Source organism: Periophthalmus magnuspinnatus, chromosome 6 (assembly GCF_009829125.3).
Source record: "Periophthalmus magnuspinnatus isolate fPerMag1 chromosome 6, fPerMag1.2.pri, whole genome shotgun sequence".
Taxonomy (NCBI): Eukaryota; Metazoa; Chordata; class Actinopteri; order Gobiiformes; family Gobiidae; genus Periophthalmus; species Periophthalmus magnuspinnatus.
Window position 1 is genome coordinate 11,503,471 of NC_047131.1, and position 26,424 is coordinate 11,529,894.

Here is a 26,424-nt window from a genome sequence, read left to right on the forward strand (position 1 = left end):
TTTAATGCATCATTCACAACCAATTTTGAGAATTCAAATTCTCCTGGGTTGGCCTTGAAGTACAATAAGTTTTATGTGTTAATGGTTAATTATGATAACGATGTGTGATCGTGGTGGTTTGCACGTACACCATGATGTTTGGTCTAGATACCGATGTAATAGAATATGTAAAAAAAAAAAAAGTTTGTACGAGATATGATGCTAGCTAGCTAGCTAGCTTGCTTAGCTTCTTCGCAATCATGTTGGCTTTTCAGTTTCAAGTGAAAATGTTTTTAGGTTGCACATTTAAGATCGTATGTGGGCTTACACATTTTCCTTCTTTTTATGCCGTCAAGAACCCATCTGGATAACGGAGGAGTGGAAGACGCGTTGATTAACGTGAAGATAGCGGTTGGCTAAACCGCTAATTTTTTTTTTTTGGCGGGATGTTTTCGGGCTGGCTTCTCGTTTTGGATTTTTTTTTTTTTTTTTTTTTTGTGCGGAATCTTTTAAAGCTTTGCTGCAAGTGGATTTGGTGAAACTTGGACTGTACTTTTTACTACAAAATCAGTCTCTGTATATTTACTATTTCTGTATTTTTTTAATAAAGTAAATGATCGAATCTTTTCCATGGCTTTATTTCATTAGCTTTAACAATGCTACAGATGAAACTAAATGCAATAGTTTACTGATCTAAACTTTCATACAGAAACAGCTTTTCATGGTCGCATCTCACCCAAAACAAGAGTTTTGTACTGCAAATTAATGACCTTACTATGTATTTCAGATTTGAAACAGAACATGAATACACTAAAGATAACACCTGAAGTAATTACTCAAACATTGGCAGAGTTTTTAACAATTACTTGACTACATGACATCACATTATTTTATATACCAGTTTTGGAATTGGACTGTAGTGTCTAAAATGGCTTCTGCTCCTCCAGTTTCCTGTCTGTGCAGGAAGTGATGCAAAGAAACAAAAAAAATATTAAACCCAGTGGCCAGTCTCTTCTAATTGTCCAGTTATGGTCCATAAATGTTGTGGATGAATTATTGGATATCTTGGCTATTACTCTGGCCTGTATGTATGTGTAGGACTGAAAATAAAAAGTAAAGTATAAAAAAGGGGAGGGACTTGAGTATCACCTGAGTGTGGGGTAAATGGAAATAACGTCAATCAAAGGCAGAGCTCAGAGCTAGGGAAGGAGCTGTAGATGGCGGCTCAGCCCTGGGAAGGGTGCATAGGCTTTCGACGCACGCTTTCTGGCCTGGCTACTGCCAGTTTTCCTTCTTAAATGGTCATATTTGGACGTTTAAACTTTTCCGGACGCAGTTTTAGCCGTTTTTGTAGGTTTTGGTCGGGTTTGGAGCTGTATTTTGTCACGAAAGAACGGAGTGTGCTGTCGGAGTGCTGTCGTTGTTTTCAGAGCAGACTGTGGCGGCCATGGCGTTCCTCCATTTGCAGTGCGCTGCTCCCATGGCTGCTCCCAGTCTGACAGCAGGCGAACACCAGTAGGCCTGCAGCCTTTCACATGGAACATTTACTCATCATTTCTCGCTTAACTGTACTTTTACAGCATTTTATTCAAACCGGGAAATATCCCGAGTCCGTATTAAAGCGAAGTTTGATTTAGTACTTCTGTCGTAGGCTACCAGCTTTCACTGTTTAGTTCTGCCTCGTTTCCATTGTGAAACCTATAGATTACTCTTTTGTTATGTTTAAAAGTGTTATTTGTTAATATTTATGCGATGACGCAGTAACAATTGGGCTTTCTGCATGCTGCTCAGTGTCCGGACTACACTGAATGAGACAGTGAGGTTTGCACTACTGTACAGAAACTATCATGACTATCATCACCTATGCCATAGCTACAGGTTTCTTCCAGGCAAATCATGTTTGACATTTTTTTCTAGTTTAATTCCTATTTTTCTAGTCGCGTCAGCTCGTCTTGGTTTAGCCTGCCATCTGAGCAAAGCCACTTTTACAGGACTTTAATGATAGTTAAAGCATACAGTCCAACTTTTTGTCAACACAATCAGGATAAACAACTGCACAGTGACATCTTCACGGACACTGCGATGATGAAGAGTAAAAGTAAGAAACTCGAGGAAGAGGGCTCTACTCACAGCAATGCGTCAAGGTACGACCCCTTCTCTCTCTCTCTCTCTGTCTCTCTCTCTGTCTCTGCTTTCTATTCTGATTGTTGACTGATGGGGTTGGTTGCTCACCTGTGAACCACTGCACACATGCTGTCTTTCATGTGGTTTGCTCTTGTGTCTTCAGTGACCTTGCTATTGTTTTCTACAGCCACACCCCTTCTCAATGTAAGATTTAGACCAGTTTAAAGGGTCTCTAGAGTTTACAGTTGTAACATGTAATGCTTTTACATTTAACACTTTTGTTTATTTGCCAAGTATGGAACACCATCTGAACAGGTGCCTCTGCAATGCACCACTTAAAAACAACTTTTCATATGGTGCTCATAGTAAGAGTGTGGTTTAATGAGCTGCTCTCATCTTGCTTTTAAAGTTAAACTTAACATGTCATTTTCTTTAGTTGATAATTTTACTGAAGAATTAAACTAACTTGGAGCTGTCTCCATATTTAGGTAGTGTGGGGTGTGTGTTAAATGTTAGAACCTTAAACATGGGCACTGCCATGTTTATAATGCACATTTGTACTTATTACACCAGCCTGATGTAATTTTAGAAGCTGCATCTGTCTTAAGCAGGGGTTACATTTGACCTTTAACCCTTTAGAAAAGAGGTGCTCCAACAGGCTCACAATCATTGTGCAGATGTAATGTGTGAAAGGTACACTGTAGTTAGCCTGGCTCTTTGGAGACTCAAACTAATTGTAGGTCATTGTCATTTGTAAAATGCTTGTTCATTACTTCCTAGAATGACCTAAATGTTGAGATCTTCTGTTTATACCGTGGTGGCCAGATATGAACTTTCATCTCAAAATGATCTGTGAGAAATAAAATTGATTTTAAAAACTATCTTGGTTTGTAAATATCACACATTTCTGAACATCAATAAAGAGACTTGGAATATCTAATCTTTCAGGTGTCTGGGTGCATACAGAAGTAAGGGGTTATAATTGGCCATGGAGTTGTTTTACACATTTACATAAATTCAACTAATAACGCGACAGAACAATAGGACTCAGTAGCTTGTAATGTTAAAATCCCAGCTTCTGCACTCTATAAGTGGCAGCCATTTTACTCTGAAGGCCTGAGGTAAACTACCTTGCTAAGGTGGTAATAATGACTAGCCTAATTTCTATTAGCCCTAATTCTCAGATAATTTTGGAGACTCAGTCTGAAAATGTGCTGGGGTCTTCCAGCAGGCTGCTTGGTTAAGGTTGTACTTTAATTGTATTTATTGGTCACAAAATGGCCCTTGCCTCATGCACTGGTCTGTATGCCCTGCTCAGCCACAGTCAGAACTTCACTGAGAAAGAACAGGAAGAGCTCAGCTTCTGGTATTTTCATTCATGAAATCCTATTGGTCCGAATCGCATGTAGCAACACATCAGCCAATAGAAAAAAAAGAGCAGCACATCAGTCCCGCCTAACTCTCAGCTCAACTTAAAGGGGCTTTCACTTTGGAATGAGCACTGGCATGGAGAACATGCTCCCACATCCTGCTGTTAGGTTAAAGTCATACATTAAGATTAAATAAAACATTTGTTTCGCACACATATCTTAGATGCAGGTGAGAACAGTGAGGGATGCTGATAAGATCTCAATGCTGAAATGGCCTTGTCATGTTTAGTTCATGTTCTTTTAGCGCCCCCATGTGTTTAAAGTGTGTATATCCACAGCAAGGGTTATATTACTTTACTTAAATGAAAAGTACTAGTTTTTCATACAAAACTTACAGCCTACATAAGTTAGAGGCTATAAAACAATATGCCTAACTGTTGGTAACCCCTTCAATTCATTCCCTCTTACATTCTGCATAATAAGTCTGCTCTCATGAAAGGAGTATGTTTTTCTGCCCTGAAGACTATATTTGACAGGCTGAAGTGTGAAATGGGGAGAGAAGGGCAAAGACATAAATGTACATTTACTAGGAACAAAATTATCTTTTTTTTTCTTAATTTGGTCACTTATTTTGGACACAGCAGAGAAAAAAATCATGCATAAATTACTTAACATTTATAATGTTTTTGTTCAAGAAGAGGTGGGAAGAAGTTATAATTTAAATCCCACCCCTTTAATGCCAGCAGAATTTTACAGTTGATCCTTCTTGCATCCCTGACATATCCAGAATGATATGTCACTGTATTTTTATACAGATTGATATCAGTCTGGTCCACTGCCCTCCATTGTGTATCAAGCCCAGCCAAACAAGATCGTCCAATTGGATTGTTTTTTTTCAGTGACACATGTGAAATGAATGAGCTTATTGGTCACCTATCACTTAGAAATAAAATCAAATTTATCTCACCTCAGACTAACAGAGTTTAGTGCTTCGCACATTGATTCTGCAGAAGTGGGTGATGTTCTTCAGCCCCCATGAAATTTTTTTCCTTAATTTTTTTTAGGCAGACCATGTGTGTTCCTGATTGAACAATTTATATCTTTACATTTTTGTATCTTTAATTGGACAAACAATGGATGTCTGTTTCCAATTAATTTAATCATCAATTAATTCACTTAAAAAGTTTTCATGAACCTTTCAGTCTCTCCTCCATCTATTTGAAATTGCACTTGTGTATATTTTTTACAATTACAAAATAACTTCCCCTTTTTGTTTTTAAACATTAGTGCATCCATCCATTTCCTTCCACTTATCTGGGGCCGGATCATGGGGGTAGCAGTTTAAGCAGGGACTCCCAGACTTCCCTCACCCCAGACACATTCTCGAGCTCCTCCGGTGGGACCCCAAGGCGTTCCCAGGCCAGCCGAGAGACATAGTCCCTCCAGCGTGTCCTGGGTTTTCCCCAGGGCTGGAACACCTCCCTAGGGAGGCGTGCAGGAGTCATCCTGAACAGATGCCCGAGCTGCCTCAACCGGTTCCTCTCGACGTGTAGGAGAAGCGGCTCTACTCCGAGCCCCTCCCGTGTGACTGAGCTCCTCACCCTATCCCTAAGGGTGCGCCTGGCCACCCTACGGAGGGAACCCACTTAGGCCTCTTGTATCCACGATCTTGTCCTTTCAGTCATTAGCCATAGCTCATAGATGAGGGTAGGAACGTAGATTGACCGATAAATTGAGAACTTTGCCTTTGGACTCAGCTCCTTCTTTACCACAACAGATCGATACAGCGACCGCATCACTGCAGACTCTGCACCGATCTGCCTGTCCTTCCCTCACTTGTGAGCAAGACCCCGAGATACTTGAACTCCTCCACTTCCACTTCCGGTCGAGAACCATGGCCTCGGATTTGGAGGAGCTGATTCTCATCCCAGCCGCTTCACACTCGGCTGCAAACCGCCCCAGTGCCTGTTGCAGGTCCTGGCTCGATGAAGCCATCAGGACAACATCATTTGCAAACAGCAGAGATGAGATCCTGTGGTTCCCAAACCAGACCCCCTCCAGCCCCTGGCTGCGCCTAGAAATTATGTCCATAAATATAATGAACAGAGCCATATAAGCACAAACATGTGGTATTTCTACACATATGTGTCTATAAAGGCTATAAAGTCCTCATGTGCCACAAACTACCCTTTAAACACAGCTTTGCATTAGAACAGTGCACTGACCCTCACCTCTCACAGATACAAATCAAAACCATGTCTTTCCTGAAAAAACGTCTTGTATTTCCCTGAAGCAGCGTGGATCCAGAACAGCCACATTTCCTCTTCACACGTAATAATTCTGTTATTCCACGAACACTATCGCTTCATAAGCGAACGGGCTCCTCTCCAGCTGCTGTCACTCCACTGCTCTGTCCGAATCCTCTATTTCCCACAAACTAGCCCTGAAACTGGCTCAGTGTTTGATTATATTACTAACTAACATTATTAGAAACGTTAAGCTAAAAGCGAGTTATTTTAGTCACTCATGTTGAAAGTTGGTGCTGCGTTGTCATTTCCTGCTGCACATAGATCTATAATATGGATCTGTAATATCAGTTTATTCAATGGTGCGGTTCTCACATATGCGAGCCTTTAAAACAACGTAGAGAGTGTGGTGCTGCATGACCTCTGTAGAACAGTGACCAGTAGGGTGTACCAAAGGATGACGTGACAACAACCATGCTTCAAACAGGCAGAAGTGAAGGGAAAACAGGATTATTTGGATATATTTTGAAACTATTTAATTATACTTTTGACACATGAGGATTTTAAGATTTTACTGAACAAGCTTCTTGCTTTGATTGCATTGACCACACTCTATTTTACCACACTCTATTTTACAGATATCATTTTGATCCTCATACAGCGGAACCCCTCCCGTGACTCCGACTCCATATATTTCAAGTTTTCGAAGCAGCATATTGTAGTTGATTGTGTCAAATGCTTTTTTAATCAATGTTCAATGGCATTTGTAATTCAATATTAATATTGTATTGTAATATTTCAATTGTAGAATCCATATTGACCATCCATGAGCAGTTTATGTTTTGCTATAAATGTAAGAGTAATATATAGTCTCAACAGTACTTGTGTAAAAGTATGATGTCTAAAAACTACTCAAAAAAGTATTACGTACCGCTGCCTAAGTTCTTTTTTTTTATCACCCGCTATTGTCTAACTTGTCCTGGCTATAAGAGGAGAGTCTTAAAGCCCAGATTATTTGTGAGTGTCAGTCCTGGTTATTGTCAGTCCAGTAACTAAAGGCAGTAGATAAAAATTTTAAATTGGCTACAGTAAAATATATTTTAGTTGGTTGTGTCACCATTCCATATCGTTCCACCTTTAGCAACTCCGCCTCAGAGGAATCTAACCACTCAGCGTCTGACTCGGGCAGTCAGTCTGAGAGTGAGCATGGCAGCGAGCGGGGCAGCGAGCGGGGCAGTGAGCGGGGCAGTGAGCGGGGCAGCGAGCGGGGCAGCGAGCGAGGCAGCGAGCATGGCAGCGAGCGCAGGAGGTCCCATAACTCAGAGTCCAACAGCTCCTCAGACTCAGACAGCCAACCAGAATCTGATGAATCCAAGTCCCACCACAACAGCGAGGCCAAGGACAAGCCCGTTGGCCGCAAGGAGAGACTGGCTGACGTCAAGAAGGTACACCCACTGTCAAGTAGGGCTGCAATGGAATCCAAATCGCTATGTGAAAAGACTTTATTAGTAAATCAGCCTTGCAAAGGCTGAAATTTTTGAAGTCACATATTTTTGCTGTGATGCAGATGTGGGAGGAGCATCCAGATGTGTACGGTGTGAGGAGATCCAACCGCAGCCGCCAGGAGCCTGAGCGCCTCAACATAGGAGCAGGGGTAAGAGTAGTCTATTGATGAAATATAAACCCAAAATAAACCTTTTGAGTTAAAATGGGACTAAATACCTGAACTCCACCCACTATTAGTTTTTAAATAGAGCTGCTAAACTGGGCAGTATCTGAAGGAATAAAGGGGAGAGTGATTGGTCTCTAGAAGGAGGTATAAAGAACAGTGCGATTGGTCTCACAGGTAGACATACTTCAAAGTCTGCCCCTGTCAGGTAATCATAAACACCTGGCTGTAATCATGGCAGTCATGTGTGATGGCACACAGTACTTGAAATTGCAGTGCTCAATTGCAGAAAGCTGCAAATGTGCCTAGTTTGTATTAAAACATCCATTAAGAACTCAGAACAGTACACAATACTATTAAAAAGCAATGTTTGCACATATACGATTTATATATAATTTAAAACTCAAAATAGTTCATATTAAATTTCAATATATGATCTTACTATCTCTGCAAAAAAAACAGCACCCTATGTTTTCCCTACCTTCTCAAATGAGTTTGGATACTAGGCTGAGTATTCATTTGTATCTGGGTATCTGCTGTTACATTCAACACCCTCTCTTATGCTACATTTTCAGGGCAGCAGTGACTCGGAGAGTGAGAGCCCCAAACGCAAAAGCTCACGGACTAAAAAGAAGGAGTAAGTACTGAAGCATATTTGTATTGAGGTTTAAGAGAATACTTTTCACCATACTTAGAGGATCATTATGTCCCTACCATCCTGCCATGACCATTCTTTCTTCTGGGTATCTGTTTGGGCTGCGATCAGTGCCTTCTCCTGCTCTAAACTATGTGGTGCTGGGCTTGCCAGTATCCACCTAAAAATGATTGGTGTTAGTCTGATTGGTCTGAGGGTGAACTTGTGGCATTTCTTTGTTGTAAGACTAATCGGGAAAGATGGAGACTCCGATGATGAAGAGGAGTCGGAGTCTGAAAATTCCGACAGTGAGCAGGAAGAGAAAAAAGTTAGATCCAGACGACTTCCTGCCCGAAGGTAAGATTAGAGCTAATCTGGCCTCCAGACAGTTACCCACTGGTCCTCTCAATCCACCTCATCCTTATACAGTTTCCTGGTCAAAACAGCTTAACTACAAGCATAATTCAGTGTCTGAAATGAGCCTGTGGCAGTTTCTGGAATATAGACTATAAATAAAGAAGAAAGAAGTGGACTAAGGCAGCGTGATGTCACCTGTAGCGTTTGGCTCCAGCCAAATGAAGCCATTTGAGGCTTACCTGTTGCTGTTGAAAGAAAGCGCCTCAGTGGTGTGTTCATATCTTGATTTGATTACGGACAAACTGGCAAAATAAAAACACCAAGATCATGTAGGGCCAACTGTGAAAACTAACATTTTAAGGTCAGAATGATGAGCCTTGCATCAATCAGTTGCAACCAGAGCTTGAAGGAACCGCTTCTAGACTATACTCACTTCCTATTTGGAACGCAGCAGCTAGCGTGTTAGCTGTGTCCATTTATATATACAGTCTATGTTCTGGAACCATTATATACCCCATTATATAAACTGTGTGTGTGCTACAAATGGCAAATAATCTAATCTAACCTGTACTAGACCTGAAGTGTGTACTTCTGTTAACAGTTAGCTTCACTAGTTAGCTTCTAATGTACCAGTTCCTAAAAGGGGGTAGTGGGGGCAATGGTGGTGTTTTAGAAATTTTAGATTATGTTCCTCAGAGCAGGTTGCTACCTCCTGGAATGGACCCTTTGCTATATAAATAAGGTGTGTGAATAACTTATTTACATACCCAAATTTAAGTGCTGTGAGTGTGCGTAACTGTGTGTTCCAGGCCTCAGAGTAGATCATCCAAAAAGCAGCAGTCTCAGAAGGCCAGGAAATCCAGGAGACAGGAGTCCTCTGTTGATGAGGATGAGGAGGACGAAGACGATGATGATGATGATGATGATGAAGATGATGACGAAGAGGACACTCCAAAGAGACAACCGCGCAAAAGAGGGGCCACCAAAGTCAAGAGGTATACATACTCCCACAATGAGATTCTGCAGCCACGTGTCCCACATGCATGTATGTTTATCTGGAAGCACACCTAACACGCTGCTCAAAGTGCCTCTTGTTTTTGACTCTTGTTGGGCTAAAAAATATTACACATATTAAATGTAATCTGACAGTAATGGTGGTTCTTAGAGCAACTCTTCTCGTGACACTGAATGTTCCCTGTCCTTCATGCTCGCTGTTGCTGTGCAGCTATAAGGAGGACCAGCACGACTTTGAGACAGACTCTGACGACCTGATTGAAATGACAGGGGATGCAGGAGAGGAGACGCAGGATGACGACAGCGAGACCATCGAGAAAGTCATGGACACCAGGACAGCCAGGAAAGGAGGTGACCACTTGCATGACACCATAATGTATCATTTATCAGTTTGTTATTTTACAGGACATTGGACTTAAAACTAAATTTTAAAATGATTTCAACTCGGGAGTTAGAGCCAAAAAACAGCACTCTGATGCTGTACTTGGGCGGTCTGTCTCAGTTTCAGTTCGCCATCTGAAAAAGCTGTTTTAAATCCATGCATGCACATGTGGATATGAAAGAAATCAATCTTTGTTTTTTTTTTGTTTTTTTTTTTACTTTTCTCCCACGTTTATAATATTGTTCATTCATCAAAAACATGCCTGCAGAGGTTTTAGATGTCTCTCCCTATTTAAATACTTCCATGTCCATGGGATGAAAATCAGGCACCTCAGCTTGAAACTGCCATTAATCTTGATTATAAGTTGTAATCGCTCTCCAAAACTAAAAATAAAAGCTTTTACTATATCTCTTATGCCTAAACAATGGCTGTAAAAATGTGGACCATCCTTGTCAATTATTTGAGAACGTTCATGACCCTATTTATTAGCTTAACTCAATAGGCTACAGGCTTTATCTTAAAGCTCCAATAATTCTCACTGATCTGTCAATCAAAGACTAAATTTTCAGAAACCCCATAGCTCATGAGAAACACTAAAAGCAAATGTCCACAGCCACTGGAGCGCGCACCACCCTGTATGCAGTGGAGGAGAACGGAGACCCGTGTGAGGGCTTTGACCCCAGCACTGAGGAGGGGGAGACCCAGTACCTGATCAAGTGGAAGGGCTGGTCCTACATCCACAACACCTGGGAGAGCCTGGACTCCCTCACCCAGCAGAAGGTCAAGGGCCTCAAGAAACTAGACAACTTCAAGAAGAAGAACGATGAGCTCAATGCATGGTCAGAAACTCCTCTTTATACTATTTTTTTAATCCCTCTATTGTAGAGAATGTATATTTTTGTTAGGGATCTTTAAAAAGTGGTATTTAAAAAAAAACAACAATATTTGCTTATTTCTTGTGAAAAATGTTTCTACTGTTTTGTTTGGATATCAAGTTCTATGTAGGCCTGGGATTTAACCTGCAGAATACAAAACAGGCCCATTACTCAATATGTCTCTAAATTTAAGTCTTTGAGAAAGGGCATTTTAAATATCAGGGACTTCGTAACTGAACTGGTGAGGAACTTTACAACTTTTCTTAAACAAATTGCCCAAAAGCATCTCAAACACTGTAATTTAGTATATATCACAATTGTTTACCAATAATTGTAGGTTGAGTTTGAAGAGTCCATCTGACCAATTCATTCTCCATTTATTATTCCCAATAATGTTTTTTCAGTATTGTTCTATTATTTTCAGGCTGGAGAAGGCCACTCCTGAAGACATCGAGTTCCACAACTGTCAGCAGGAGCTCAACGCAGATCTCAATAAACAGTTTCAGATCGTGGAACGCATCATTTGTAAGTCAGGAAGCAGATATCCTTTGATTTTTGATTTGACAGTATTCTAAAACGTGTTTCATTTTTAACAGCCATTAAAACGGGAAAGTCCCACGTGCCTTCTGACTTCCCCTGTGAGTAGCACTTTTATTATATGCTCACCCAAAGTACACATGCACACATATTTTTGACCCTTTTCTGTGATTGGCAAGTTCCTTCCAGACCTAAATAACTACATATTCGACTTATAACAATTTAAAGTGCACACGGCAGGTTGACGGGTTACCCTATTCTCAGACTGCATTCCATATAATTGAAAGTGTAAAGAGGGCTCAGACCGCACGCTGTGCTGTCCAGTGTTGCTGTCCGGTGTTGCTGGCGGTGGTGCTTATGGGACTGAAATGTTTAAATGTTACAAAAAGCTTAATTTTGTGTCCCGGTTCAACACTGGTGGCAGATCTGACATACATAGAGGTATTCCATCAAGCAATCATAATGTAAACAAGGGCCAAACCCGGTCTAATTTACACAGTAGTTATGAATGGACAAACAAAAATAAAGGACAATAACTTTTATTTTGATAAATGTATAAACTGTCAGAAAAAAAATGCTTTCCATGTGCCTAAATTGTCTTTTCCATGTTATTCTCTTTTAGAACTCGCCTCGACTTCCTGAGCACCCCCTGAGCCCCCTTTATTTTTGTACTTTTCTTCTCAAAGTTTTTGCATAAACTGCTAATAATAAACTAATAAATATTTACCATCTCATCAAAACAAGTCATTGTAAAAAATTGTTTTGCATCCTAAATTACCTACCTATCAGACAGGCCGCTACTTAGACAATGTTTAAATCCAGGCTCAAAATGGTTCTGTTTAGCTGTAAACATGGCTCAATTTTGTTTTGTTTTTTATTGTGACTATTCTCTTTTAGTGTTAATTTTATGATGATTATTTATGTTTTGATTTGTTTGTATTGTAATTGTAATGTCTTTCTTAGTCTGTAAAGCACTTTGAATTACTTTTTACAAATTGTGCTATACAAAAACACTTGCCTTGCCTCCATAGTAGTAACTGTTGTTTTGTCCAGCTCACAGCCATAAGACGGGCTCCTCAGATGAGCCGGAGTACCTGTGTAAGTGGATGGGCCTGCCATACTCTGAGTGCAGCTGGGAGGATGGCGCTCTGGTCAAGAAGAAGTTCCAACACTACATCGACAGCTTCAACAGCCGCAACTCCAGCAAGACCCTGCCCTCCAAAGACTGCAAGGTGCACTGCCCTACAATAACTCTGTCTTTCCTGCAATTAACTATTAAGCTAAAATCCCTTCAAATCATGATGTAAACCTCCTGTCTAGTAGGTTTGACTAGTTAGTAAAGATGTTTTGCTTAACTGATTTAATTGAGCAGTTTCAATATATTTCTGACTGATGTTCTTGTTTTATTTTAAGTGGAATCTAAACTTGACAGATTGGTTTCAAAATATTCTTGAAAAGTAATATCTGTTAAAACAAGTCAAATTACACCTCTTAGTAAAAATAGATCAACAATGTTTTGTCCTTGGTCTTGACACCTAACTGCCTTGCATCCACACACTGCTGTAATTGTGTGCAAATGGTTGTGATACTTTGAGTGTGAGTGGTAGAAACATACTTTTTTAAATATGATCACTTACTGTTAACGTGACATCTATGGCCAGGTTCTGAAGCAAAGGCCAAGGTTTGTGGCTCTGAAGAAACAGCCCTCATACATCGGAGATGAAAACCTGGAGCTGAGAGACTACCAGCTGGCTGGGGTCAACTGGCTGGCTCACTCCTGGTGCAGGTACAGCTCAGTGGGACTGCTCGTGTACATGTCAGTGAATGTGTTGTGTGCCTTATTAGAGAGTCCATAGGCCCAGATCGGCTGCCACATTTCTGAGTCAGCCCTGTGTCCACTGTGGCTATATAACCATACTAACTCTGAGCATGGTCAGTGAATGATCAACAGTAACCTGCTCACAGTGTTAAAGTCATGCATGATTCAAAGGAGCTTGGACTTGAAAGTGCCTTATGCAACTTTTTTCTGATGGAGGGCCCACCTGTGTGTCTCCATGGATACGTTATTGCTTATCAGGAGACTGTTATGCCAGGAAGGAGGTGATGCCACCAGGCAAGTTACAGATCAGATCAGAGGAGGCCTTGCTGATGGTAGTAAATTCAAGATAGATCCAAGTTTAAGACAATACCGTGGAATATTCAAACAAAACAAAATAATCTCTTTGGAAACGTGCAGGTGGCGGACATCCCATCAGATAACTTACATAGTGCACCTTTAAGTCATGGATCACCTTCATCCAAACAGCGCTCCCTCAATAAAGCTACTGGGCAGACTCCAGACCTGACCTCAGTATTCCCCATACATTTTGTTCAGACTATGATGGCACGAACACCTTTTATATCAATAACTTTCTTTCATACCCGTAGTGGAGTTTGAATGTCACTTATTGCCTGTATTTCATGTTTTAGCAGTCTTTTCGAACAGTGTAGTTACATTTTATGTTAATTACAATACATGGAGCATCAAAGTGAGATTTTGTTACATTGATATCTAGTCCATGTTCTTTTTAGACTATGGAGGATAACTTTAGACTATGGGGGCCAGCATCTATTCTATTAATGGGAAATTCTGTGACCTCATGCCTATCGTGCAACGTTGGCTGTAACGTTGGCTGTAACGTTGGCTGTAACGTTGGCTGTAACGTTGGCTGTAACGTTGGCTGTAACGTTGGCTGTAACGTTGGCTGTAACGTTGGCTGTAACGTTGTGTGCAGGTGTAACAGTGTGATCCTGGCTGATGAGATGGGCCTGGGGAAGACCATACAGACCATCTCGTTCCTGTCCTACCTGTTCCACCAGCACCAGCTGTACGGGCCCTTTCTGGTGGTGGTGCCCTTATCCACACTTACTTCCTGGCAGAGGGAGTTCCAGACTTGGGCCCCCACCATGAACGTGGTGGTGTACCTGGGAGACGTCATGAGCAGGAAGACGGTGAGTGTACCACATAGTAAAACGGACGTATGAATGAAGTAAGTTCAGTAGTTTGCAGACTAGTAGTAGTAAGTTCAGTAGTTTGCAGACTGCTACAATTTAAAGTTCATAAGACTGGTTTTCCTGTTTTACTTTTACCTACTTTGTTTGGTGGGCTAAAATTTATTTTACTTTTACCCAAGTGAAGTGGTGACATGGTGAGGAAAGCAGTTAAAAATTGCAGGAGTTCTTAAATCGATATCTATGTCATCAATAATAAAATTCCATTGGAGTAGCAGGGACAATTTATGCATATGGTGCTGTTTTATCTGACAATTTAAACATTCTTGTAACAAAATAAAGGTTTGTCATATTTTATTTGTGAATAATAATAACTTGGTTAAATTAGATAAGCTTTGGTCCTATTTTATATTATGGTTAACTAAACCAAAATTGTCAAGCAATTGGGAAAAGTAGGCAAGATTTTGAGGCAATTTTTTTTATAAAAAGGTTAATTGCGTTTATGGAAATAGTCTATCCTATGCACTTAAAATATATTATCTTTTTAAACAGATCCGGGACTATGAGTGGGTTAACCACCAAACAAAGAGGATCCGCTTCAATGCCCTGTTAACAACTTATGAAATCCTCCTGAAAGACAAGGTATGTGCATATTTAAACTGTCCATAAAATGTCTATGCAAACAAGAAACTCCACTGTGCAATGTAGTTTTGTTATGATACTAAAATTTCAAACTCTGTTTCGATACTAAGGAATAGACTTGATACTCAATACCATTCCGATACCACAATGATTATAAAAAAACACTCTTTCTTTAGTCAATAGAATGTGATTTTCCACATTAAATCATAGTACTTTCTTTTATATTCCCATGTGGTCTTATATTCCTGTAATTCCTCAGTGGTCCATGGTTCATGTATACTAGTCTATGTGGTCTTACACTTCTGACATAGTGCAAAATCATTCTAAAGCTATTCAGGAAAGGTTCATTTCTGTCTGGTTGATGTGACTTTTTTAGTATAAAATGTTTTAGTATCGAATAATATCTGATTTTCAATTATTTTTTACAATACTAGTTCAAAGTATTGTTGTGGTAATGGATGACCACACATGCTCTGAATTTACCCTTTTTAACATGTCAATCTCATATACATACATGTACATATGCATATTATTACGCCTGTCACGATAATTTACTAAATTGACTGATTATTTAATATATGAAAGCTGGAGCAATATATTTTGAGGCTCAATATTTATTGTGTGTACAGTTTCTTTGCAATGGGGAGACTTTTGCCATTTTTATTTAATGAAAGATTTGAGCTGTAGAGAGTTTAATAAATAACTTCTATGGCTAATTAGTTAATTGTGCTGTTTGTTGCAGCACAGGCCTTTTAATGATGCTGTCTATTTAAAAACTGGTTTTCTACTATGAGCCTGCTTTGTGTCAGTGGTATGAAGTAGTTTCAATATTGTAATTTATCGCAATATTGATACTTTACAACTGATTTCATCAACATTTCCTGGGGGTGTGATACCAACTGAAGGCACTACTCTGTCTGAAGCTCTATTAGACTTTAATCTGAGCTTTGTTGTAACACAATTTGACCAGAAAACTGACTTAGTAGAATTTACAGCAGGTGAGCTGATTTGTGCTTTTTAAGTCCCTGTCAAATTACATCACAGCTAGCATTAGCCAACAGTTTTTCAGTTAGTCATTCCCACCTTTTTTGTTGAAAACTCCTAAACAGGACTATGAATATCACCACGGTAACAGCTGAAAATTCCACCATAGTGATACATGTCGCACTCCCTTGTGTGATGTCATTGCAAAGTGTCAGTATCGTGCTTCAGAATGGGTTGTCGTGATAGGCCTTCATATTACTGGTCCTAACTGTGTTGTGTGGGCAGGGCGTGCTGGGGAACATAAACTGGGCATTCCTGGGCGTGGACGAGGCGCACCGTCTGAAGAACGATGACTCGCTGCTGTACAAGAGCCTGATGGAGTTTAGGTCCAACCACAGACTGCTTATCACAGGCACACCTCTGCAGAACTCCCTCAAAGAGCTGTGGTCCCTGTTGCACTTCCTCATGCCGCACAAGTACGACTCCTCTCTGCTCTTAAGTCTTATTTTCTTATTTTATTTATTTGTGAACGGGCAGCACATATTTAAGTGCCAATGACAGTTTGAACCACTCACCATTTTCCTGAAACACAGTTTACATCATTATATTTAAAATTGGGATATATATATATATATATATTTTTAATTTTAAGTACAATTTGGCAGTTGGTTAAGTTTCAGATTTTTCTCCCTGGTTGGAAATCATGACATCACGCTAGGGAAATCCATTACTGTTACCAATTACTGGGCCAAAACTCCTCTAATGCCCACTAAAGTTAATATTTGAGAAATAAAATAGTAAGAAAACAGCATTATTAGTTGAAACACCATTTAAAATATTTGAGAAAAGACTGTTTCTTGCGTGTAAACTGTAAACTTTTGGATATAATTCTTCCATGTGGTATCATCAATGTGGAACTCTCTAAAATGGGATACTCTACTTCCAGGAATTTTCAACATATTTTCCAACTTGTCTTTGCAAATTGCTTCTTGATTGGTGTTAAACCATCATTTATATTTACAGCATGTATTATCCCACCAAATTAAGCATCAGTAGAACCTGTCATACACACTTTGAAATGTAAAGATTATTTCCATCTTCAGTCCCTCGGCAGGTTAATGTCAAACAGTCTACAGGACAGGAAAAAGCAGCATCAATCACACAAGGGCAAGTTTAACAATAAACTTATACAATATTAAAATGTAATTTTGTATACATTGTGACATATATGACCCTCCAACAGCCACTGTTTTAAAACTTTAAATCTATACCAAATATTAATAGTAGATAATAGTGAGATTCCATAATCTAGTGTTGCCACAATACAGACATTTCAAATTAATGATATGATTATTATTATTATTATTATTATTGATGATGATGATATTATTAAGGCATTAGTCTTATATAGCTCTTCTGAGATTCTCAATGTTGCTTTACAATTTCATGCATTGTTCATTTACTCCATACTTTGTGATGATAAGCTACTATTGTAGCCACAGCTGCCCTGGGGCAGACTGACGGAAGCAAGGCTGCCAATCTGCGCCATCGGCCCCTCCGACCACCTATCATTCGCGCACACACCACTTTCATACTAGGCAATGTGGGTGAAGTGTCTTGCCTAAGGACACAACAACAGTTTTTGCTACTGGTGCCCCACTGTAGCACCTGGTGTTCCCAGCAGTCTCCCATTAAATAAATAATAATAATAATGGCTTACACTTGTAATGCGCTTTACAGGCTTGTCAAAGCCTCTCAAAGCGCTACACTATAGTGATTATTCATTCATTTCCACACTTGGTGATGGTAAGCTACTATTGTAGCCACATCTGCCCTGGGGCAGACTGACGGAAGCAATGCCAATCTGCGCCATCGGCCCCTCCGACCACCTTTCATTCGCGCACACACCACTTTCATACTAGGCAATCTCATGATTGCCTACGTCCCAAACATGGAGTACATTTCAAGGACAGACAAAACTGGATACATTGGTGTCACTAATGCATTTTAATTATCTGGTGATGGACAAGTTGATATTATTGTTTTGGTTGTATTGTCTTAACAGGGAGCTCATGAAAAAAAATAATCTGATACTCTCATTTGGCTCTCCCTGTAAAAATAAACAAAAATGAAATGGTCTGGTCTGTCTGTGCAGGTTTGACTCGTGGGAGGACTTTGAGGATGAACACGGTAAAGGACGTGAAAATGGGTACCAGAGCCTGCACAAAGTCCTGGAGCCATTCCTGCTGCGTCGTGTCAAGAAGGACGTGGAGAAGTCTCTGCCCGCTAAAGTGGAGCAGATCCTGCGTGTGGACATGAGCGCTCAGCAGAAACAGTTCTATAAGTACGTAGGCCTGTCACAGTAACATGTTTTGATGCACAACATATGGCTACAGAGAAATATTGCTGTAAGTGATAATATTGATACTACTTTATAGGGCTGTTGTTGCAATCTTTTGACTTTCGTTGAGTAATGTTCTAACTGATTTTAGGAGAGCCTGGAATATGGATGAAATCTTTAAGCATTCATAGTTTTTCCTCTAAGCAATCCCAGGCTAGAGATAGTTTTCCCATTTTCCTTTTACCTGACTGGTTCAGCAGGTCTTTGCATACAGCAGTGTCACTAAATGCACTTGTCATTTTCAGGTGGATTCTCACAAGAAACTACAAGGCTCTGTCCAAAGGCACCAGAGGCAGCTCGTCTGGCTTCCTCAACATCGTCATGGAGCTGAAGAAGTGCTGCAACCACAGCTTCCTTATCAAACTTCCTGAGGAGGAAGAGGAGGGGGACAGCAAGCCCACGCAGCTGCAGGTACTGTCATGTAGGTTTTTTAACTTAAAGGGAGAGTATGTAACCTGCACCCTTGCTGGTTTAAAAAGGTATTGCATCACAATTGAACCTGGGTTGCCAGTGTCTAAACTTGCAGATAGAGGACACATACAGGTTTTCTCATTCATAGAAACTCCAGAATTCACTCACTGAGCTGCCGAGGCTGCAGTAGGACTGATTAATGATTGGCTGCAGGTTCTGGGGTTTAAATAGTAACCTTTCACAGCAGAGAAAGTCCTTCCATCTATTCTTCCATTTTCGGTGCGGGGTTGCAGTCTAAATAGGGACTCTCAAACTTCTTTCACCCAGACATGTCCTCCAGCTCCTCCGGTGGGACCCCAAGGGGCTCCTAGGCCAGCCGAGAGACATAGTCCCTCCATGTCCTGGGTCTTCCCCGAGGTCTCTTCCTGGTGGGACATGCCCGGAACTTCTCCCTAGGGAGGCGTCCAGGAGGCATCCGGAACAGATGCCCGAGCCACCTCAGATGGCTCCCCTTGACCTGGAGAAGCAGCGGCTCTACTTTGAGCTCTTCCCGTGTGACTGAGCTCATCACCCTGTCTCTAAGGGAGCGCCCAGCCACCCAGCGGCGGAAACTCATTTCGGCATCTAGCATCCGTGATCTTATCCTTTCGGTCATTACCCAAAGCTCATGACCATAGGTGAGGGTAGGAGCGTAGATTGATAGGTAATTGAGAGCTTTGCCTTTCGACTCAGTACCTTCTTCACCACAACAGTCCGATACAGCTCCACTGATCCGCCTGTCAATGTCATGCTCCATCCTTCCCTCACTTGTGAACAAGACCCTGAGATACTTGATCTCCGCCACTTGAGGCAAGGACTCCACCCACCTGGAGAGGGGCCACCCTTTTTTGGCTGAGAACCATGGCCTTGGATTAGAGAAGCTGATTCCCATCCCAGCCGCTTCACATTTTCAAATCGTCCCAGTGCCTGCAGCAGGTCCTGGTTTGATAAAGCCATCAGGACAACACAAATAGCAGATGATTCTCCTCTCCAGTACCCTGGAATAGACTTACCGGGCAAGCTGAGGAGTGTGATTCCCCTGTAACTGGAACACACCCTCCAGTCCCCCTTCTTAAACAGAGGGACCACCACCTCATTCTGCCAGTCCAGATGTACCATCTCAGATTGCCATGCGATGTTGCAGAAAAGTGTCAGTCAAGACAGCCCCACAACCCCCAGAGACTTGAGATACTTGGGATGGATCTTATCCACCCCTGGAGATTTGAGGAGGTTGCCAACCAATTCGGTGACTTCGGCCAGGGTGCTGGATGAGTGCGTATCTTAAGTCCTCAGTCTCCGCGCTCTCTTCTGAAGACATGACTGTGGGATTGAGGAGATCCTCAAAGTATTCCTTCTACTGTTTATCCCCAGTAAACAGTTTTGGTGAAGCACTGCTTCCCACTTCTGAGGCGTTGGATGGTTTGCCAGAATCTCTTTGATGCCAACCCATAGTCCTCCTCCATGGCCTCCCTGACCTCCTCCCAACCCCAAGTTTTTGCCTGCCGTCAGTTGCCTTAGAATCCCACAAGCCAACAAGGCTCGATAGGACTCTTTCTTCAGCCTGACGGCATTCCTTACTTCTGGGGTCCACCACCATGTTTGGGGTTTGCTGCCACAACAAGCACCGCAGACTTTATGACCACAGCTACAAGCAGCCGCATTGACTGTAGAGGCGGAGAACATGGCGGAGAACATTGCGTTTTATTATGGACAAACTGTGACTAGCACAGAAGTCTAACAACTTTGTTTGGGGAGGCTGTTCTTTCTGATCATCCCTCTCCAGCTGTCACCGTCTTTGCCCTCGTGGGCGTTGAAGTCCTCCAGTAGAACAACTTAGTCCCCAGTCCGGGCAATGTCTAGCACCCCTCCCAGGGACTTCAGAAAGGCTGGGTACTCTGCATTGCTGTTTGGCCCGTAGGCCAACAAAACAGTGAGAGACCTGTCCCCAACCTGAAGGCGCAGGGGAACAATGCTTGTTCACCAGTGGGAAGACCTTTTAGATTTATTTTTAACCGGTTTTAGCTGTAAGATCTGGCAACTCAAAAGTATGAGGCTCATTCTGCTTTCTAACTGGATATTAAATTATAGCATAAACGACTTGGCCATCATGTCTGAATAGCAGTGACATTTCGGTACTGTCATAGATAGAAGATAAAGCCGTATGTTGTGTTCTGGCCAGGCCCTGGTGCGAGGCAGTGGGAAGCTGGTGCTGCTGGACAAGCTGCTGACCCGCCTCCGAGAGAGAGGGAACAGAGTGCTGATTTTCTCTCAGATGGTGCGCATGCTGGACATCCTGGCCGAGTACCTCACCATGAAGAGATACCCTTTCCAGGTATGGTCAACCCATGCAGACCATTTCTTATATTCAAAGGAGCAAGCTAAGAAGTCATCAGTACTGTGTCAAAATCAGTCACCTAATCAGGCAATAATCTTACATCAGGTAATATTTCTTTAGCAATTTCTGCTGCCTGACAAAAATGCCTGATCACAAAAAAGTGGACTTTTTTTTTTATCATTATCAACCAACATTAAATGCAATTATAAGTCCAGTATTTGTCAAAAAAAAAAAAAAAAAGCCCTTGATCGACCGTAGTACATGCTGTACTCAGTATTCTCTAATGGTACTGTACTGTGAGTAAACATTGTGTCACATTGGCACTCTAGTTCAGCTTAAGGCCCAGGATGTTGACCTTTGTGTTTGGCTCAGGCTGAGGGTGAAGTGTGGGGGCTTGTTTGGCCTGTGCTGAGCCGGGCATCAGGTTTCCATGTTGTGCCTACTTCAGTTATTTATACCAATCCAGTTCTGTACAACTGAACTGCAGTGGGCTGGTTTGCTCTAGTGATCACACAGCTTAGTTCTTTAGGCAGTAGACATTGGCCTGCAGAGCAAAGGAATGTACACGTTAAAGAAGACACTGGTTAAACCTGCTGTTCTGTCTGTTCTCTGCAGCGACTGGACGGTTCCATAAAGGGAGAGATACGGAAACAGGCTCTGGATCACTTTAACGCAGAGGGCTCAGAGGTCAGTATATCTACACTGAATATTCATGCAGTAGTTTGTGTATGTTAGTGAATATATATGGACAATAGGATGGGTTACATCTGTGTCATTGTCATCTTGAACACTAGCCCTGGATTTTGTAAGTGTCAAAAACAGTAGAACACTGCAATATAGAAAACCACATCTGAAATGGCGAGTAGTGGATTTTTTTTCATTTGTACCAAAATAAGGGTCCCACACATATTGATCAATTAAGAAAATAAAATTGGAGAATGAAGTAAGGACAGAGCAGTGGGTGTATCAGGAGTTGATCTTGAAAATAAGCAATAAAAAATGCTCAAACATTCACAATTCACTCCAAATACAATTTTGAGCATGTAAATGAGAAAGGAAACCGCTATAACTGGTTAAAAGCACTGAAAAGTCGATTTTGCTGAATAGGTCTCTCACTACGTGTGTTTTGGTTGTTATGTTGAAATTACTGGCCTTAATGTAAAGGCAAATCACTGACAAACTTGGAGCTTAGAGCTTCAGCATCACATGGTAAATGTGTTTGCAGCCTACATTTAGATGGGATTGCAGGTTGAGTTTTTCACCTCATGTTAAACCCTGGAGCACACAGCATATTTACAATCTATTGTGTCTCCAGGACTTCTGTTTCCTGCTGTCCACTCGGGCTGGAGGTCTGGGCATTAATCTTGCTTCTGCAGACACTGTGGTCATCTTCGACTCGGACTGGAACCCTCAGAATGACCTGCAGGCCCAGGCTCGGGCACACCGCATTGGACAGAAGAAGCAGGTACAGCCCTACATGTGCACACACACATGTTACTTTGGATATAAGCACAGTGCAAGATTAACTGTTACTTTTACTACTGGAATGGTTCTTCTTAGCATTTTGCAAGACTGCAGTTATGTAGATTGTATCATGTTATCTGCAAACCACAAAATATGCCATCTCTATGTAGTCTTGCTCATAAAACATCTTGTAACCCTGTTGTTTAGAATACTATTGATACCTTGTACTGACATAACACTGGAGGTGTTATACATGTGCATCTGTGTGGTGGAATGTTCGGCAGTTATCATGGAGACACAATGCACACATTAGCAAACACTGTCATATAAGTTTTTAGTTGTTTTTTTTCCTGAAAACTCAAGAAAAAATACAAAATAGATTAGAGCAACACATTTTGGCTAATGTTAGCTAGCTTGTGACAAATTTTATGTGTGACAGACTGGTTTAACAGCATAAATCATCTCACCTGTTGTAGTTCCAGCCAAGTCAGGTCTTCATGGTCAGACTGTGGTAAAATAAAGCTCAGATCAAAGTCTAATAGAGCTTCAGACAGATAAATGCCTACAGTTGTCATCAACATTCCCTGGGGGTATGAAGCTATCAGCTGCAAAGTATCAATAACGATGTTCTGAAATGCATATGATTTTTGTTACAGCTTAGCAGTCCATATTTCACTGTTCTCTCAAATGTTAATGCTCCGGTGTTTAAAATGTGGCATTTTGAACTGAAGGGAAAAAGTTGTACTGACTATTGGGTAGCCCTTATTAATGCAGCCTTAATGTGGTTGTCTGTTTCAGGTAAATATTTATCGGCTGGTGACCAAAGGAACAGTGGAGGAGGACATTATTGAAAGAGCCAAGAAGAAGATGGTTCTGGACCATCTGGTCATTCAGAGGATGGACACCACTGGACGCACAGTTCTGGACAACAGCTCAGGAAGCACAAAGTGAGCCTCATTAACATACTCTGAGTATGGGGGTCACATGGAGGTCATATGGGGTTTGTGAGTGTAATCTGGCTCTTAACGTTTGCTGCTGTACAGTTCCAATCCCTTCAACAAAGAAGAACTGACGGCCATCCTCAAGTTTGGAGCAGAGGAGCTGTTTAAAGAGGCAGAGGGGGAGGAGTTGGAGCCACAGGTACATGCCCCGTATGACATGGATACAGCTGTATTGTCTGATTAAATAATATACAGTTGCACATTGTTAGTAAATATTTAATTCACTTTGTGTAAATAGAGCAATTGCATGTAGTTCAACTTGGCTAGAATAAACCGTGCAGTAAGTGATGTCATTAATCCCGCAAATACAGGAAATGGACATCGATGAGATCTTGAGACTGGCCGAAACCAGAGAGAGTGACCAGGGCTCCAGTGCCACAGACGAACTCCTCTCCCAGTTCAAGGTACAGATCATCATGTACCTCATAATGTGTTCTACAAGACTGAGAGTACACCTCATCATGTACCTTGTAATGTGTTTTAAGACTGAGAGACTGCCAAGTCTTATTCTATATTCAGTTCTCTTCTGTCTGACGTATGTAGGTGGCTAATTTCTCCACAATGGAGGAGAGCACTCCGGAGCTGGAGGAGAAGCCTGCTCGAGAGTGGGATGACATCATTCCAGAGGAGCAGCGCAGGAAGATAGAGGAGGAGGAGAGGCAGAGGGAGATGGAGGACATCTTCATGCTACCCAGAAGCAGGAGCTCCAACAAGAAGGTCCCAAGGCACAGTGTACATATGTGGTTCTCTGGTCCAGCCTGGCTCTGACCCTTCTGTGTCCCTCTGTGTGTTCTCAGGCCCAGGCCAACGACAGCGACAGTGACGTGGGCTCCAAGCTGAAGAACCGCTCGTCTGGCTCTGACAGCGACAGTGAGGATAGCGGAGATGACAAAAGGCCCAAGAGGAGAGGCCGTCCCCGGGCTCGCAAGAACAATGTGGAGGGCTTCACTGATGCTGAGATCCGCAGGTACTGCAGTGCACTAACACCAGTCTTATATCTGTTCACACAGGATATGTTCACATTTGTTCTAATCTAATCGTTTGTGTGCAGGTTCATCAAGGCTTATAAGAAGTTTGGAGCCCCTCTTGAAAGGTGAGAATCTCCTACCTCATGGACTACTCTTGGAGGAAAAAGAATGCTAACACACTGCTTCCCATTGCAGGCTGGAGGCCATCGCTCGAGACTCTGAGCTGGTGGACAAATCTATCGCAGACCTGAAGAGACTGGGCATGCTGGTCCACTCCACCTGTATGTCAGCACTACAGGAGCACGAGGAGCAGCTCAAGGAGAACCCTGTGGAAGGTGAGGAATGCTTTGGAATAGTCTCACTATGAGATGATTAGGAGTGTGCAAAAATATCTAAATATTGATATATATTGTATCGACAACTTATTAATGATACCCAGCTCAAATGCTGATGATGTAACAGAGGCATGTCTTATAGCTAAAGGTCCCGGGAAACGCAGAGGGATCAACATCAAAATCTCAGGAGTCCAGGTCAATGCAAAGTCCATCATCCAGCACGAGGAGGAGTTTGAGCCTCTCCACAAAGCGGTGCCAGCTAACCCCAGCGACAGGAACAAGTCAGTAGCCTCTATGGATTAGGACCATGGCTAATGTGATTGTCTAATATGAAGCTTGTCCTGCAGGTTTATGCTGAACCTCCGAGTGAAGCAGGCCCACTTTGACGTGGAGTGGGACCTCCAGGATGACACTCAGCTGTTGCTAGGGATCTACGAGCATGGCTTTGGGAACTGGGACCTGATCAAGACCGACCCCGACATGAGGCTCGTGGACAAGGCAAGTCTCTTTCTCTTCACCCTCCTCTTTACATTGAAATAGCACAGCTACAGAGAAGAGACACATGAGGGATAGGTGGTGTTCCCTCTGACCTGTGCCCTTCCTCTGCTCAGATTTTGCCTGATGACCCCAGTAAGAAGCCCCAGGGCAAGCAATTGCAGGCACGCGCCGAGTACTTGCTCAAGCTGCTCAAGAAGGAGCAGGACAGTGCAGAGCAGGTGTCCAGAGATGAGGTACTGTCACTGTGACTGCACTGCAACCAGACCGCAACCAGACCGCAACCAGACCGCAACCAGACCGCAACCAGACCGCAACCAGACCGCAACCAGACCGCAACCAGACCGCAACCAGACCGCAACCAGACCGCAACATGCCAAACTACAAAAAACTCCATGAAGCCAGACCTGACCACATATAACCAGTCAAAAGTTTGGATACACCCTCTCATTTAATGTTCTTTACTATATTTTAGATGCATATAGAAGACATCAAATATATGGAGCAAGATGGTGGAATTATGTAGCTAAGAAAAATATACTCAACTAAATATATATATATATATATATATATATATATATATATTTTTTTTTTTTCTTCAAATCCTTAAAGTAGCTACACTTTGCTATATTGAACTCTTGTCCTTCTCTCAATAAACCTGTTGATGAAGTCACCTGAAATGGTTTTCACTTCACAGTGTGCCTTATTATTTTTTCTTAGTTTATTTTTTTCTTTACTGCATTCCGTATGTGTCATTCATAGTTCTGATGCCTTTAGTGAGAATCTACAATGTAAATAATCATGGAAATAAAGAAGAAACAAATGAAAAAGCCCAAACTTTTGTCCAAACTATGGACTTGACTGGTAGTGTACATGAGAGCAGACCAAACCATACCTGACCACAATTGCACTAGACCAGACCAAAACAGCACCACAACAGGCCAAACAGTAATGTACAGACCTGAAGAGCTGATCAAAGCAGCTTCAACTCCGCTGTCTGTGCAGGTGAAGGTGAAGAAGAGGAAGCCCCGGGTGAAGAAGGACAGTGGTGCTTTGAAGGATGAGCAGGGCCAGGACATGTGCTCCCCACGCCTGTCCGACAATCAGTCAGAGGAGGGGGGCATCAAGGTGAGCCAACACTGCACTGAATCAGAAAATGGCTTAATACGGG

The 26,424-nt window shown here is 41.9% G+C and overlaps 1 protein-coding gene across 1 annotated transcript in view; it reads left to right on the forward strand.

The window, feature by feature from the left end:
• The first annotated feature begins 1,152 nt into the window (after positions 1-1,152).
• Positions 1,153-26,424, forward strand: part of chd2 (chromodomain helicase DNA binding protein 2) — a 31,982-nt gene continuing 6,710 nt past the window's right edge. Inside the window, exons 1-31 of the mRNA XM_033967685.2 lie at positions 1,153-2,123; positions 6,861-7,164; positions 7,287-7,373; positions 7,964-8,025; positions 8,269-8,379; positions 9,189-9,374; positions 9,605-9,744; positions 10,389-10,614; positions 11,075-11,175; positions 11,247-11,288; positions 12,241-12,419; positions 12,849-12,973; positions 13,962-14,178; positions 14,731-14,820; positions 16,090-16,280; positions 17,960-18,148; positions 18,451-18,616; positions 20,835-20,987; positions 21,606-21,677; positions 22,306-22,455; positions 23,253-23,401; positions 23,498-23,594; positions 23,767-23,859; positions 23,999-24,172; positions 24,253-24,422; positions 24,507-24,548; positions 24,619-24,758; positions 24,901-25,039; positions 25,106-25,256; positions 25,370-25,489; positions 26,259-26,381. Coding sequence (XP_033823576.1) covers positions 1,978-2,123; positions 6,861-7,164; positions 7,287-7,373; positions 7,964-8,025; positions 8,269-8,379; positions 9,189-9,374; positions 9,605-9,744; positions 10,389-10,614; positions 11,075-11,175; positions 11,247-11,288; positions 12,241-12,419; positions 12,849-12,973; positions 13,962-14,178; positions 14,731-14,820; positions 16,090-16,280; positions 17,960-18,148; positions 18,451-18,616; positions 20,835-20,987; positions 21,606-21,677; positions 22,306-22,455; positions 23,253-23,401; positions 23,498-23,594; positions 23,767-23,859; positions 23,999-24,172; positions 24,253-24,422; positions 24,507-24,548; positions 24,619-24,758; positions 24,901-25,039; positions 25,106-25,256; positions 25,370-25,489; positions 26,259-26,381 — 4,335 coding nt within the window. The 5' untranslated portion in view covers positions 1,153-1,977. The remainder of the gene's footprint in view (positions 2,124-6,860; positions 7,165-7,286; positions 7,374-7,963; positions 8,026-8,268; positions 8,380-9,188; positions 9,375-9,604; positions 9,745-10,388; positions 10,615-11,074; positions 11,176-11,246; positions 11,289-12,240; positions 12,420-12,848; positions 12,974-13,961; positions 14,179-14,730; positions 14,821-16,089; positions 16,281-17,959; positions 18,149-18,450; positions 18,617-20,834; positions 20,988-21,605; positions 21,678-22,305; positions 22,456-23,252; positions 23,402-23,497; positions 23,595-23,766; positions 23,860-23,998; positions 24,173-24,252; positions 24,423-24,506; positions 24,549-24,618; positions 24,759-24,900; positions 25,040-25,105; positions 25,257-25,369; positions 25,490-26,258; positions 26,382-26,424) is intronic.